At 33.1% G+C, this 15,673-nt stretch overlaps 1 protein-coding gene across 1 annotated transcript in view; it reads left to right on the plus strand.

Annotated features, from left to right (window-relative positions):
• Positions 1 to 15,673, plus strand: part of RFX3 (regulatory factor X3) — a 258,294-nt gene that overhangs the window by 141,176 nt on the left and 101,445 nt on the right. Inside the window, exon 4 of the mRNA XM_033123755.1 lies at positions 9,872 to 9,969. Coding sequence (XP_032979646.1) covers positions 9,872 to 9,969 — 98 coding nt within the window. The remainder of the gene's footprint in view (positions 1 to 9,871; positions 9,970 to 15,673) is intronic.

The raw sequence follows: 15,673 nt of genomic DNA on the forward strand, positions 1-15,673 counted from the left end.
CTCTGAAGACCTCTGCTAATACTGCAGGAAGATTAGGTATACTTAGCTCATTTGTTTCTTCTGGTCACCAGAGTGTTCTTTAGTAAATTCCTTTCCCCAGAAATTATTACCTAGTTTAGTAGAATCTTAGTATTGGTCCTGCTGGGCCCCAAGGGAAATAATGTTTAAGACTTTGTTGTAATCATGATAAAAAATATTCGTCACCTGTAGGAGGTAGTTGTTATTTGGTTCCTTTTCACTCACGAAAAAAGGTTTAAACATTTTATGTGATAATAATATTCATCAAATCTGTCATTGAGAAATCATTCTAAACTAAATCTGTTCTGAGTCAGATTCCTGCTCCTACAAACACTTCCCCTCTTGCCTTTGAAAAAAATGTTTCACCTCTTCCAAGTAGCTTTTACTCTTTGATGCTAGTCAGATATTTCGGGGGAGATAGATGATAGGCAGTTAAGGATGATTTATTGAACTAATTCACTCCCAATTCATGTGGTCAGAAGTGCAAGAGAGTGAGCCATGACCTTACTTTCCACTACATTAGCCTTCATATGATTCTACTTGAAGTCCAAGTGTAACAGTAATAGTTACACTTTCCTAACAACTTTTAGTTGCCCATGGCAATCATATAGTTTTAGTAAATAATTCCTATAAAGCTCAAGTGTTGTGTTTAACGCTGGCCTGTTGAAGAAGCAGGCTTTGTGATGTTTACTGGATTTGAATGTGCTAGAAGCATCAGTTATTTACTGAAAATCTACTACAAGAAAAGTGTATCCAAAAATCTGAGTGTTTCTGAAAGACAGAAGAAGCTGCATAGTTGATAAGTGAGAAAGTCACCTAACCTGGGGTCAGTAAGTGAATTTACAATGTAAGCAAAAAAATTCCATTTTCTACATAAAATGATTTGTGTCATTTAAGTGAGCAATGATGTTTTCCATCAGTTCACATTCATCACATTCTTTGAAGAGGAAGGGCTACCATTCCTAGAAGATTAAATAGGAATTTTGTAGTTATCATTGAATATTCCCGGAATAACTTTGTAAATTAATGTTAAAGAGATGGGGAAACGTTTTGTTCTTTCTCAGTAAGCCCAATGAGAGAGAATTTAAGTAACATTTTTTCCAACCTGCCCTGTCACTTAAGCATGCTCTTTGTTCACTGTGATTCTGTGATCATTAAGTCTAAACATTCTTTACCTGCAAATTACTTTGAACATTCAAAATATTTGTATGGTTCTTTCTTGGAAAGATTTATTAAATAGCCTTGTGAAATATAATTTATTTTTTTAACCATGACTGAAAAAGATGATTTGAAGTTTATGATTTTTATTTCCATAAAGCATGCCTGTTGAGGAAATCAGTTTTTTCCTTATGCTTTCTCTTTTCTTGCATATTCCCTTCTAGCATACCCACCCCGTACTCTCTCAATTTTTGACTTACCTTTCCTCAATCCCTTCAGTTCCCTACACTTTTACTAGTACAGAAATACTGAATGAATTCTGTTTCTTCTCTTTTCTCACAAAGTGGCTTTTCTAATTAACTCTCTGCTGCTACTCTGGATGTTTTACTTCCCCACTGCCCTTTAATTAATAGCTATTCCAATGCGGACCCTTCTGTTTCACTTTTGGTTAGTCACATAGCAGCCTCTACCATATCCTGTGTTAGAGGATATTCTACTATCCCATGTTTTTAATCTGCTAAGAGCTCTCTCATATCTCTTGAGAATCTATTAAAGACATCTTTTTTTTTAAAGTTTATTGGGGTGACAAATGTTAGTAAAATTACATGGATTTCAGGTGTACAATTCTGTTACATCATCTATTGTGTGTTCACCACCCAGAGTCAGTTCTCCTTCCCTCACCATAGATTTGATCCCCCTTACCCATCTTAAAGCGAGTTTTGACATTTCTCAGTACTAAGGTTTGACCTGTTTGATGCCAACCAAAATGTGTGAGGAATGGTCTTGTATGAGAAAGGCAGTGAAGACCTTGACATAATAAAGATATTTTTACATAGAGAGTAGCATTGTTCTTAGCTGACTAATGAACTTAACAATTATAAATGATTTCATTTACTATTGAAAAGGATTTCTGTTTTGAAGTCTGATTCATATTATTTTTCTTGAAGCACATCCAAAACAACATATTGTATAAATTTATCCTCAAAATATACTAATTGATTCTGTTGAGCTAGCACATCTTTTGTGATATGTAATTTGTTTTGATATTTACTTCTTTTATAAATAATTATAAAAATGTACAAACTTGTAATACTACATTTGAATAGTAATAAGCACTTTCATTTAAATATGTATCAATAAGAAAGTGTTAAGTTGCTTAATTCATCTAGTGTCTATGAATGTAAATACATTGTTGCATATATTTATATTTTTGGGATAAATTTTTTTCCTTCAGTTGACAGAGAAGATACATTTCTGGAACAGAATGTTATTAAGGTTAGATTTCATTATTGCCAACATTCTGATGTAATACTAGGTAACCTTTTAGAAATTGGCCCAAGGTCATTTTCATTCACTGAACAGTTAATTATAGAAATTATTGATTATTTCTGCTAATTCCACCTTTACCCATCTTTTTTGAGTTCACATTTTCACCACTTTTTTGTTTATTAAAATTCAAAAATAGTAAAAAATATTCTGTCATCCTCTTTGGAAACACATCAGAAAATTTATTTTGGGAAAGGTAATGAAATTAAGGAAATTAATTTCCTATATAGTTTATTTAAACATCTCCTTCCTCTCCCCTAAGGGCTTGGAAGGTGTGACAGTTTACAGATTTCACAAAGATGGGTGGCAAATACAGTCACTGGGAAAGCTTGACAGGATGCGAGTTTCCCCTCTTTTGGCAATGCTAACCTGAATAGTTCCTTCATTAAAGAAAGGAAAATAAAAAATAAACTTATAGTAGATAACAGTTACATGTTTGAACAGAAATTAATGTTTAGCATGACAATAATATCAAGTAATAGTTGAACAAATTTGAATTATAGTTGTTTTAGGCTAGAGAAAATAGCATGTGACTTTATTTTAAAATTTCATCCTTGGTCTTTAATGATACATTAAATAGCATTGAAAGTGATCACATCGGTTCACTTTGGAATAATTAGCATTCCTTGGTGGTTTCTTACTATTAAAAAAAAAAATACTAGTACACTTATCCACATTAAGAAGATACTGACAAATTTTACAAGTATTCAGTGGGCATTTCCTTTGCTAGGTGCATGGCATTATTTAATTATTGAATAATTATTAAATATTTACAGTGTGTTTACACTTTTGGGTCTGTGGGAATACACAAACAATATAAAAAATGTTACTTTTCTCTTTGTGAACTCGGGCCAGGAGTAGGGGTGGGCTGGAATTCTGCCATTCTCATTTTCCATCCTGCAACTGGGTTTGCAAATCCCAGTAAGATTGGTTCTATAGACACCGATCTTTTCCTGGATCTGACTTTAATTTGAGGTAGAAGGAGCATTTCTATGGCTCTCCAATCCAGTTTTACCAATAATACAGCCCCAATGTCCGAAAAAAGGAAGGGAGGGAGCAAGAAAATCAAATAACAAACCTTCAAATAACAACTAAAAGACTTTCAAGGAGCTTAATTTATTGGTAAAATGAGATATACAAACATAAGGTAGTTATTTTTCCTTTTTTCTTCTCTCTTGTTTTCTTTCCTTTTAAACCACTCCCTTTTTTAAAATTTCCTCCACTATCATTATACCCGTGAAAGAATACCTTCTCAAACTGCAAACACTATGTGCAGTTCCATTTCTTATCATCACTAAATTGTTTCAAGAGCTTCTTCAGCCCAGTTTCTAATGAAAATTGTGTTGCCTCCAAAATATTCTAGAATTCAATATTTGCACTATTTAGTTTGGTCTTCCATTTAATTTGTTTTGTCACTTCCTTAACTTGGTAGATAATGCAAAGAATAATGCCCTATTTTTACATTGTACTGTAAAGTCGCAATGTGATCAAGGGACATATTTATATATTGCTATCCTAGATGAGTTAGCCAGCACGTATCCAGACTTCTTTTCCAAGATTCTTGACACTTTCTGAGTTTCATTTCTACTTTAATTATAGAATCTCATGATTTGAAGGAACCCTCGATGAACATTTATTGTGCATATGTATGGCTCAAAACAAATGAGATATAAAGGTGAAATTTACACAGATGTAGAAGACAATACTTTTATTTTGGAAGTATTTAATAATTTCAAGATGTATTGTAATTACCACATATGCCTGTATCATGCTTTGTATCTATATTTAATAGTTTTGCATTCTCACAAGAATCCTTTATGATAGAGTAGGTATAGTTTTTATTTTGCACACAAGGAAATTATTACTTAAAGAAATAAATCTGCTATCCCAATAAACAAACAGTAAGTATCAGCACAAAGACTTAAAATCTGTCTACTTCCAGATTAACTGATTTTGCCACTTCATATTAGCTACCATGAAGTACTACCGTGTTTCCCCAAAAATAAGACCTAGCCGGACTATCAGCTCTAATTTATCTTTTGGAGCAAAAATTTATATAAGACCCGGTCTTATATCATATTATATAACACCCGCTCTCATATTATGTTAAAGTAAGACCGGGTGTTATGTTATGTTATGTTATGTTATGTTATGTTATGTTATGTTATGTTATGTTATGTTATGTTATGTTATATAAGACCCGGTCTTATATTAATTTTTTCTCCAAAAGTCGCATTAGAGCTGATGGTCCAGCTGTGTCTTATTTTCGGGGAAACACAGTACCAACTGAGAATAAGTTAGTACTAAACTATGTGCTACCACCCGTATTAATGAGTCCTAAGAGAGCAAAAAGAAAAGAATAGTCTCTCGTGGGATAAAGTAAGTTACAGAAGTCTTCTTAGGGAAACTAAATTTTTCATCAGTACTAGAAGGAAATTCGTGGATTTGTGTTGGTTGATGAGAGAATTTATGTAGAAAAAACATGAGCTATGAGAAGGTAGCAAGAATGTGCAAAATTTTAATGTATGATTATAAAGGAGCAGAGAAGCTGTGTTTAAAAATACCCATCAGGGTTTAGATAGTATTAATAAGAAGATTTTGTATCCTAGTCTGAGTTATTTTTTCATCTCAAGTGTGATAGGGAGACATTTAAGAATTTAAAAAGAGGAGTTATATTATGAAAAGGAAGTGAATATTCTTTAAATGCTGACTTCCACCATTTAATCTGTCTGCTATTTGTATTTTTTCACAGATGTCTTTTCTTAGATTGAAGGTTTCCTTCTATCTTTAGTCTACTGAGAGTTTGTTTTGTTATTTATTATACCGTGAATGGATTTGAATTGTGTCAAATGCTTTAACTGCGTGTATTGATCATATTGTTTTCCTTCCTGTAAATTTGATGGACTACATTTATGGTGGACTGCATTAATATTTTTAAATATTAAACATGACATTACATTTTTGGCTAAACCCCACCTGATTATGATGTATTGTCCTAAAAATACATTGCTAAATTATGTATATAGTTCCCTTGAACAACACGGGTTTGAACTTGACAGGTCTACTTATAGTTGGAATTTTTTTTTTCCCTATAAATATACCATCCACCCTCTGTATCCTTTAGTTTCCACATCCACGGATTCAACCAACTATATATCAAAAACAGTATTTTCCATCCGTGGTGGGAATTCACCGATGCAGAGGGCCAACTGTATTGTTCTATGCCATTTTATACAAGGGACTTGAGCATCCTCAGATTTGGGTATCTGCAGGGGGTCCTGAAACCAATCCTGCTCAAATACCAAGGGAGGACTGTATTTGGTAAAGACATTTACGTTTATGTTTAGGAGAGAAATTATTCTGTAGTCGTCTTTTGTTGTAATGTCTTTTCTGGTTTTGGGGCTAGCCTCATAAAAACATTTAGATGTTCCCTTCTTCTCTATTTGTGAAAACATTTGTGTTACAGTGGCCTTTATTTTAATTTAACTTCCTGAAATGTTTGATAGAATTCACTGATGAAGCCATCTGATCCTGGAGTTTTATCTGTGGGAATGTATTCAATTTCATATATATATGTGTGTGTGTATATATATATATATATATATATATATATATATGAAAAAAATTTTTTCATTACTGTTTTTTGCCAGTTTGGTAATTTGTACCTTTTAAGGACCATTCCATTTAATCTAAGTAGTTGAATTTGTTGGCATTAAATTGTCTTTATTATTCATTTTTTTGTCTTTAGGATGTGTTTCATCTTTCATCCTTGGTATTCATAATTTTTCCTTCTTTTTCTCCTACCGTATTTCCCCGAAAATAAGACCTAGCCGGACAATCAGCTCCAATGCGTCTTTTGGAGCAAAAATTAATATATTATATTATACCCAGTCTTATAGTAAAATAAGACTGGGTCTTAATTAATATAAGTTCTGTAAGGTGTAAACACAGTAAGGCTACCTTAATGTTTATGATTTCATTGCTTTTTTTCTGTTATTTTTCAGATGTCTATTTCATTGGCTGTTGCTCTTTATTTTCTTTTTTCTACTTTATGTTTAATTTGTTTTTCATTTTCCAGCTTCTTAAAGTTGAAACTTTAGATATATTGTATTGGGTTTTCCCCCCTAATATAAATATTTAAAACTATAAATTTCCGTCTATGCATGGCTCTAACTGCACTCCACAAATTTTGATATATATTTGTATTTTCAGTATCACTCAATTTAAGATTTTTTTAATTTCCCATGTGATTTCTTCTATGAATCATAGATTATATTAAAGTGTATTCATTATATAAATATTTGAGGATTTTGCGGATATCTCTTTATCTTTGATTTTGATTTAAGATCTTAAGTGTATAATAGCTGTTTTAAAGTTTCTGCCTGCTACTTCATATCTTTCATTTCTGTACCTTTTTCTATTGATTAATTTTTCTCCTAGTTATAGATCACATTTTCTGCTTCACATGTCTAATAATTTTTTATTGAGTGCTGGACATGATTCTTACCATTACCGTTTTGTGTGTCTGGAGTTTGCTGTCTTTCTTTAAAAGTGTTAAAGTTTATTTTGTACAGGCAGTTAAGTTACTCATGGATCAGCTTGATCTTTTTGAAGGCTTATTTTTTAACTTTGTTAGGATGGACCTAACGTAATCTACTCTAGAGCTAGTTTAGCCAGCCATACTCCTAACGCTTTACCCTTCTGGTATTTTTACAGAATGTTCTAGGTGTTCATTAAGGTCATATAACAGTGGCTGGTCAGAATTTGAAGATCTCTGTGCCCTACACACGTGCAGCTTAGTATTCACGGAGATCTCTATGAATATTTCTGGATCTGCTTCTATGCTTAATGCTCTCTCTGATTCTGCCCCCAAATTTCAGCTGCCTAAGCCTCCCCAATTCTCATATCTGTCTCCTCACCTCAGGGAGCTCATGATGCTGTACTTGCTTTCTTCCTTCTTGCTTTGCAGTCTGGAAAGTGATTCCATGTCAAAAGCCAGGATCATTGTTACGGTTACCTTGTTTGTTTCTCTTCTGTTACGGATCACAATCTTATGATGCCTTTGTGAATGACTAAAAACATTGTTTTACATACATTGTTCAGCTTTGCACTTGTTTGGTGTGGCGAGGCCATTCCAGTAGTATTTATCCCATCATGGCCAGAAGTGGATGTCCTTCCACATATTGATTTATATATTTTATGCATTGTGTACATAATATATGAATTCATTTTCATTTTAAAAATACAAGAGCAATATAAATCTGCAGAATAAAAGGTGTTAGTCACCTCACTTCTCCCATCTCATATCATGTAACTCAACAAAGTAACCATTTCAGAAGTTTGATGTGCATCCTTCTATTCTCCTTTATATACTTACTACATTTACACACACGTGAACATATATGCAGATACATACATATTTTTAAACATAAATCCAATCACATTATAAATATTGTTCTATAGCATACTTTTTCACTTGATAATGTCTTAGAGATCTTGCTGTTAAAATACATATCAATCTTACTTTATACTCTTTTAACATCAGTTATATGTTCTGCAGCCATTTATTATTATATTTAATCACTCTACTTTTCATAGTCATTAAGGTTTTCCATTCTAATTTTTTGTGCTTATAAACTGTATTATGTAATAGTATTGTACAGCAACTGTTTGGATATTAAATATTTCTGTAGAGGAAATCACAAAGGTATCAAATATTATGCCTATTTATAAATTGCCTTGCTAAACAGTTTTTACATATTTATGTTACTCCTTATTAATAGGAGGCAGGATCTCTGAAAAAATAGTTGATTCCGGATCTAGGACAGGAAATACAAGAGATAAGTCTGGGACATCTTATCATAGCAGAAAGCAGAGGAATTAAGAAAGACTACTGTGGTCATGTCAAAAGATACAGGATCTAGTTTGAAAGGATTACCGTTTGTCAAAGATGGAACAATTTTAGGAAGAAAAAAGACTGCTATGATTGAAAAACCTCAAATATGTTCAAAAGCCAAGAATCATAAGGATACAAAGCAAACCAAGCCAAGCTGAAAACCATACTGTTCACCTTAGGAGGGAGCTAGGAGACAAAAATCATTATTCTGAGTACTGGTAAGAAAAGAATCATGTATTTGTCCTGTTCTTACTGTGCAAACCTTATTTCAAAGTAACCAAATAATTAATAAGAGGAATTTCTTTTAGAAGTCTACTGATAAATGACAGAATTATATAACAGAATTAGATTATCCAAGTTTTCAACCTTTATTAATTGAAATACTGTCTCTAGAAAATGGTCATCATGGCTACTAATATCTCAGATATAACATGGATAGGAAACATTGTAGTAACTGGTCCAGCTGACAGCACTTGACCCCACTGATTATATGTATCATTGCAGAAAGAGAGACAACCAGTTGTTACATGGCAACTGATACGATGCAATAGGAAGTGCACAGTTTTTCAAAATTTGAATCGGTTCAAGGCCCCTGATCTAACTTCAGTTTATAGGACATATAAGAGATAGAAGAACTTATTAAAAGACTTATCAGGGATGCTATCAGCCAAATCCAGAAATTCTACAAGATAAATGATCTAGTTTCTTCAATAAGTAATAGATAAGAAACAAAAAGATTGGGAAACTGTTAGAGATTAAAAGCGAATATGGAAATATCACCCAAATGTAATATATAGACATTGTTTGGATCCTGATTTGAACAAACCAATTGTAAAAAAAACTTTGGAATAATCAGAGAAATTTGAAAAATGACTGGGTTTTAGATGACATTAAGAAATTGTTAATATTTTATATGTGATATTAATATTATGTTCATGTTAAAAATAGTTCTTATCTCTTAGAAACAAAATGAAATATTTATTTACCAGTGAAATGATATAATCTCTGTACTTGCTTTTAAATAATCCTGTAAGGGGTTGAAAGGGAAGGTCTGGTGACAATTATTTATCTTGGATGATGAATCTATGAGTTGTATTATAGTATTTATTCTACGTATGAGTGTTTGAAATTTTCCATCATGAATTTTTTAATTAAAAATAAATTTAGCTATCATAAACCAGAGGAAGAGGATTTCATAAATCATCAGTATAAGTGATGAGCTTTCAGACTTTTCAGCCTAAACATTTGAAGCATGTATATACATATATACCCACAGAAATGTTATAGAATTTATTCAGCATAATTGCTATAGTTTTCTTTGACCCAACATGCATTCATCTTGAGGAAGTTAAGGGTCACCTCATAAGCCACTCTCACATTTATCAATACCCTAGAGAAATCTTTGAGGTAAATCTAAAGCTGTGTATTCTTTCATATCTACCTCTCACCAAGGTCCTCCTGTTTGTTTTGCAGGTACAGCAGGTACAGACTGTGCAACAGGTACAACATGTCTATCCAGCTCAGGTGCAGTATGTGGAAGGAAGCGATACTGTCTATACCAATGGAGCAATGTAAGTTTATATATGGGAATCTTTTTTAATTCTCCCTCCCGAAGCTGGAGATCTATTGGAGCAGTTTCCATGGTGCATCCAGTCCAGCCATGCTCCCTCTGCTATATGTCAGCTTATAAGATTATTCTCCAATAAGGCTTATTTTGTATTTGCAACACACGGTGCTAGTGATTTGCACAATGTAGAAGAATAACTGATATGTCATTGGTCTTTATGTGTCTATATGAATATATATATCAATCTTTTGTGTATAATTGTTTATGTGTGTATGCATATACACACACAAAATCCAAGTACATGTGTGTATGAATATATACACACAAAATCCAAGTATAATATATGTGGAAAATCTGGATTAGTTTAGGGAATACTTCAATTGTCTCTTGCATAGTTCAAAGGGGAATGTTTCCAGAAATTTTTTGAATGCATTTTTGAAAGAGGAAAACATATATTTGAAATGTGATTATCTCATTTTTGCAACACTGGACTAGTAGGAGTAAGTGTCCTAAAATGACTGTTCTGTATAAATAAGCTATTTGAAATTCAAGTACAAAAAACATCTGAAATTAAGAACATTGTCTTTTGGCCATGAGATAAGTTTACTGTGGCAGTACCATTAGCTCAGTGTGTGTGGTTCCTGAGATCTTTTGCCTGTTATTATACACATGGGCCTTCCTGTCTGGTCCTTACAAAAGCCGGGCTTCCAAAGCACTGTTGAATATTGAGGATCCTATTGTTAATGTGGACATTTAATTTGTATTTTAAATATCAAAGATTATTAAGTAATAATAATTTTTTTTTAATTTTTATGAAAAGAAAACCTCTTTTTTCACCTTTCCGCTTCTTGCTGTTTGGAGTATATATTCTGATTTTATATATACATATATATGTGTATACACGTTTTAAGAAAGGAAAAAACTATATTAAAATTGTAATACTCAATATATACCGATAACAAAAGATGAATACAAGTCACGTTTGACTTCTACAATTACAAGAGGTGCTCAAAGTGTCCAGACACTCCTGATTACAGTGAACTACTACTTGAGCAATGCTGACTGAAGTGTTAACATCTCTTAAAATGTGTATACATTTTTTTGGCACCCCTGGTATATATGCAGAAGCTTTCCCAGAAACATCTCATTGGCCATAACTGTGTTACCTGATAATCGTTAGCTGCCCAGGAATCTGGGAATGTGAGTTTGTAGCTTTCAAGTCTGTATGCTACAAGGTGGCAAGGGAAAAGGGCAGGTGGAATGGGTGTTGAGAGAGTTAACTCTACAGTATCTAGCACAGCCATTTATCATTAGTCCAAGATAGGATGGAGAGATTACTAGTGTGTGACTTGGTGAAAGTTACAGAACCTGCTTTTTCATCTATGAAATGAATATAGTTAGCTTATCAAAAGTGTTTTGTGTAACATCAGGGAAACAGTGAACACTCGATAAACATTAGTTATTGCTATAAAGTTATGTGCTATACTTATATTTCTTTAAATATTTTTTTCTTTCCTATTCATGACTCTAAATTCTGTGTTATTGCCTGGTGCATTTTTAAACTACCCCACCACTGATCTTAGGGTCTTCCACATAATAGATAGATGTGTGATCAGTGAATCAGTCCATTCATAAAACCTGAGGAAAACAGCATCTCTAAAATTGAGTCTTTAAAATTATATGGCCCATTTAAGTGCAGAAATGATTAAAAGTAAATATCTCGTGCCAACCTGTACTTTCTATGGCCCATTAGCTCAGTTGGTTAGATCATGACTAATGAGGACTAGGTCATGAGTTCATTTTCCACAAAGTCCAATTAGCTTTGATCTGGTCTGGATCGGCCCAGATTGTGTCTCAGCTCCCGCCAATAATACAATAAATGTGTACCCTTGGTCAAGGGAAAGATGATGCATTTTAAAAAACCTTTCATTACTATCAAGTGTAATTTTTGACTAAAGATTCCGTAGCATCATTTTCAGATTCACTAAAGAAACACTGTTATCCTCAACATTTTTGTAGCTAGAGGACTATGAATTTTTTTTCTCAAATGTAACCAAAATAAATTTTTTCAGCATAAGCCATTCCAATTTTTCTTTAATTTTGTAGTACTGACATTTGACTATGTACAATTTTTGTCTCTAATGTTCATTTTAAGGTTTTTTTTAATGCTCTTTTTATATGATACACTTCCATGGGTGTTAGGAAAGGGTATTCCATATTCTTCTATCCCACCTCACTGAATAGCTAGCTCGTGTTCTAGCCCCGACCTGGATCACAGATTCCCACTTCTGTGATAAATGCTTTATGCTGATGATACACCCAGAAGATAGGGACACCAATTTTTATCATGAACTTTCAAGCACCCAATATATGTCCCTACAGCCTGTATCTGAGTAGTAAGTACAGAGATGTGTCATCGCTTAGGAAAATGTGTAATCATTACAGTTTGTTGATAGGAAAGTGTTTACCTGGTTCTTGCTCTGCGTATGGACGTTCATTGCCAGCATGACAGGCTTAACAGTGTGAGTGCGTGTGTGGGCATATATTTAAAGGAACAATTGAGACTGCTTTCCAGTGCTGCGAGTTGGAATAGAATAGCTCTTTACTCAAGGGAGAGGTTACTTAATTCACTTTTGTTCCTGTTTATTTTATCATTGCCATTCTAGTCACCCAGACTGCACCATCGGTATATTTTCTTGCAATAGTTTTTTCAAGAAGATTCTTTTCAAAGTTTGGATCATAGCCTTATTCATTCCTGCAGATTCTTTCAATTTATGATCTCTCATCATTTCGAATACTACAATTAAACCAGTTGAGAAACATTTCATATCATAGAGAGTCCGATCCAATTGAAATTTCTTGATGTAACTAAGAAAAAAATTTTTCTCTCCCCCTCCCCCACTAAGTCATGTTAGTCAAGATAGAAATAAAGACATCATGTTATATCATGGCCAAATTAAGAAATCCTAAGTTTTATTTAATTTTAAATGATTTTTTTTTGTATCAACTTCTCTTTGAAGCTTATCTACTGTTGAGAGATGATCAATGTTTTAAAATGCCCAAGTATTCATTCCATGGATAACTTTTATAAGACTTGACCGGTAGAAAGCCTTCTTTGTCTTTGGATTAAAGATTTCTCATCAACCCCAATACAGAGTTTATCAAACTGTGTTTCACAAAAATGTTAGTACCTAAAAGAATTCTCTGGTACGTAATCAGAGAAATACTGCATGAAGATACTTCTTTTGAGGATGCTAAATTCCTATTATTAGGCTTTTAGAGGCTCTGAGTAGTCCTATAGGAAAGCAACATAGTGTTTTAAAAACTAAACCACAAAAAAAAAATAAAAATAAAAAAATAAACCACAGAAAACTTTTATCTGAAAAATATCTAATAGCATCAAATGGCATATTTTGAGAGGTGGTACATTATTTAATATATTGACATTGAATAGATTTATTCAAAATTTATAAGCATGTGTATAGGACTCCTGTTTTTAAAGTAGTCAGTGCTTGAAGATCATATAGTTAGTGCATTTTCTGAAGCCATCCAATTATTTTTTTCTATACACTTTGAAAAGTATTAATAAGGAACCTTAAAGGTAATACTCTTCAAGTTCATTTTTCGTCTTTTAGTGAAATAGTGAATTTCAGGATTTGCAGGTAAAGTCATGCTTTCTTATTATTAAAATGCTCTCTGCTTAGAAGAAATGGTCTTGTGGAATTTCTGTAAGGGAAAGGATGCTATTTTCATTTATACTTCTACTGATATGCACTTTCAAATTGGGGTAGGGTCTGGTTTGTCATGTAGAGCTCTTTTAAGAAGTAAATGGCTAGTTACTTGGGAAGCTTTTAGAAAGAGCTAAGAGAAGAGCACCAATGTCTCTACAATTAGAGAGGGGCCATTTCATTAATCACATAACAATTTCCATCTCTCCAAATATTGAAGACTTACAAATATGGCGTCTCAAAATGTCAGAGTTAAGAAGTTCATGGAGATCATTTATTCCAATCCTTCGACTTTACAGACACGTAATTGAGAAAAATTACTTATAATATGAGCAGTGCAATAATACGACTGGCTAGTTAGTGTTTTGAGTTCAGATTTTCTGATCCTTAACGCATGGTGCTTTACAGTGATCTGCAGATGACGGTCTTCTGATCCTGATTCATTTGGGCAGTTGGAGAGAATGGTTGGCCAGTTACAAAAAAATTTTTTAAAAATAGTAAATTTTATACGTTATACATTGCATTATTATATATATTATTGTAAATAGATAATAAACTAGTGACTTTTTTATGGTTGATGACTCTTTTAAGAGTCTTTTGTCATTCATATGAATCTCTTTTTATGTTTTTTTTTTTTAAATCTTGTGTTATATTTTTTGGTTTTATTTTGTGACTACAGAATATTCTTTGGATATTCATAAAATATGTAGAAAAGTCCATATTTAACGTCAGATGTTTTAGTTAAATAGCTTTTAAGAGAAAAAGCTATTCTTTGACTGCCCTATCTACCTTTTTATTATATTCCATTAGTAGAATTAAATGATGCATATTAATGGCAGTTTTTTTCTGTGATATTTTCATAACCTGTACCTTGACATCCAGAATAGTTCTACAAGATACACTTAGGAGAGTTTAGACACTTAGTTTTTCTCCTAGTTTTTCTTCTCCTTTTTCCTCCCTCTGTTTTTTAAGAAAGGAGGAAATTAAAGAATCCATGTATGCTTCTTTAGGTTTAGAACCACATTGTGTTATTAATTTTTTTTAAATGAACTTCAGAGACCCATGTTCACCTATCAGTGGGAGTGTATTTCTCCCACTGACTACACTATAACATCAGGCAAATAATAATACTTGCACCTAGATTTCCTTATCTGGAAAATGGGGATTAATAGTTGAAAGCATTACTTAATAACCAGGTCTTGTATTGTCTGAAAAAGTATATTCACTTTTAGCATAGTTACTCTTATAAAGCTAACTACAAAAGTAAAACGTGATACAAATCTCTGCTTGAACACAGGTTTGGAAGCTAGAGTGAGAAATCTTTGTTGGGGGGAGGGTGGTATATATTTGAAAAGGCTTGAAATCATGATATTGTGTCTCATGGAGACTAAAATCTTTTAGGATGTAAGTATAACCTTCTAGCTATATACAGTCTAAGGCTGATTCATGAAGCCTGGGCTTAGCAATAACCATAATGTTCTAGAGAGGACAGTACTAACAAATCTTAGTCTGGCCCTCAAAAGGAGTCAGACTAGTGGAGTCTCACCTCCCAGCGAATGCTCCAAGGCCCCAAACGGCTTTTAGGTCAGCAGTGTGTTTGACTTGGGCATGGGGCATACCACCTATTTATGTGGACTTGGTACCGTGTTTGGCCTCAGTAACGTATGTACAGGCTATAGCTGCTTTCATCCATTTTTGCAAGTCCCACTGGACAGTACATCCATCTCTAACAAGGGCCTGATTTCTCTCTTCCTCTTTATACTAAAACCCCAGACTGACCACATGTTCTTCAGCCTCTTCTAAGTTCTTCTTCACTTTATAATGAATTGGCTCTATGATCGTCATTGGTGATCTTCTGATGTTAAATATAACAGACATTCTTCTAGATTAAATTTTCTTAATCTCTAACAGTCAACCAGCCAGCTAATCTATACTTGAGTCACTATCTTCTTTTGTCTCTTCTGACTGTATTCTTCTGTT

This window comes from Rhinolophus ferrumequinum, chromosome 12 (genome assembly GCF_004115265.2).
Source record: "Rhinolophus ferrumequinum isolate MPI-CBG mRhiFer1 chromosome 12, mRhiFer1_v1.p, whole genome shotgun sequence".
NCBI lineage: Eukaryota > Metazoa > Chordata > Mammalia > Chiroptera > Rhinolophidae > Rhinolophus > Rhinolophus ferrumequinum.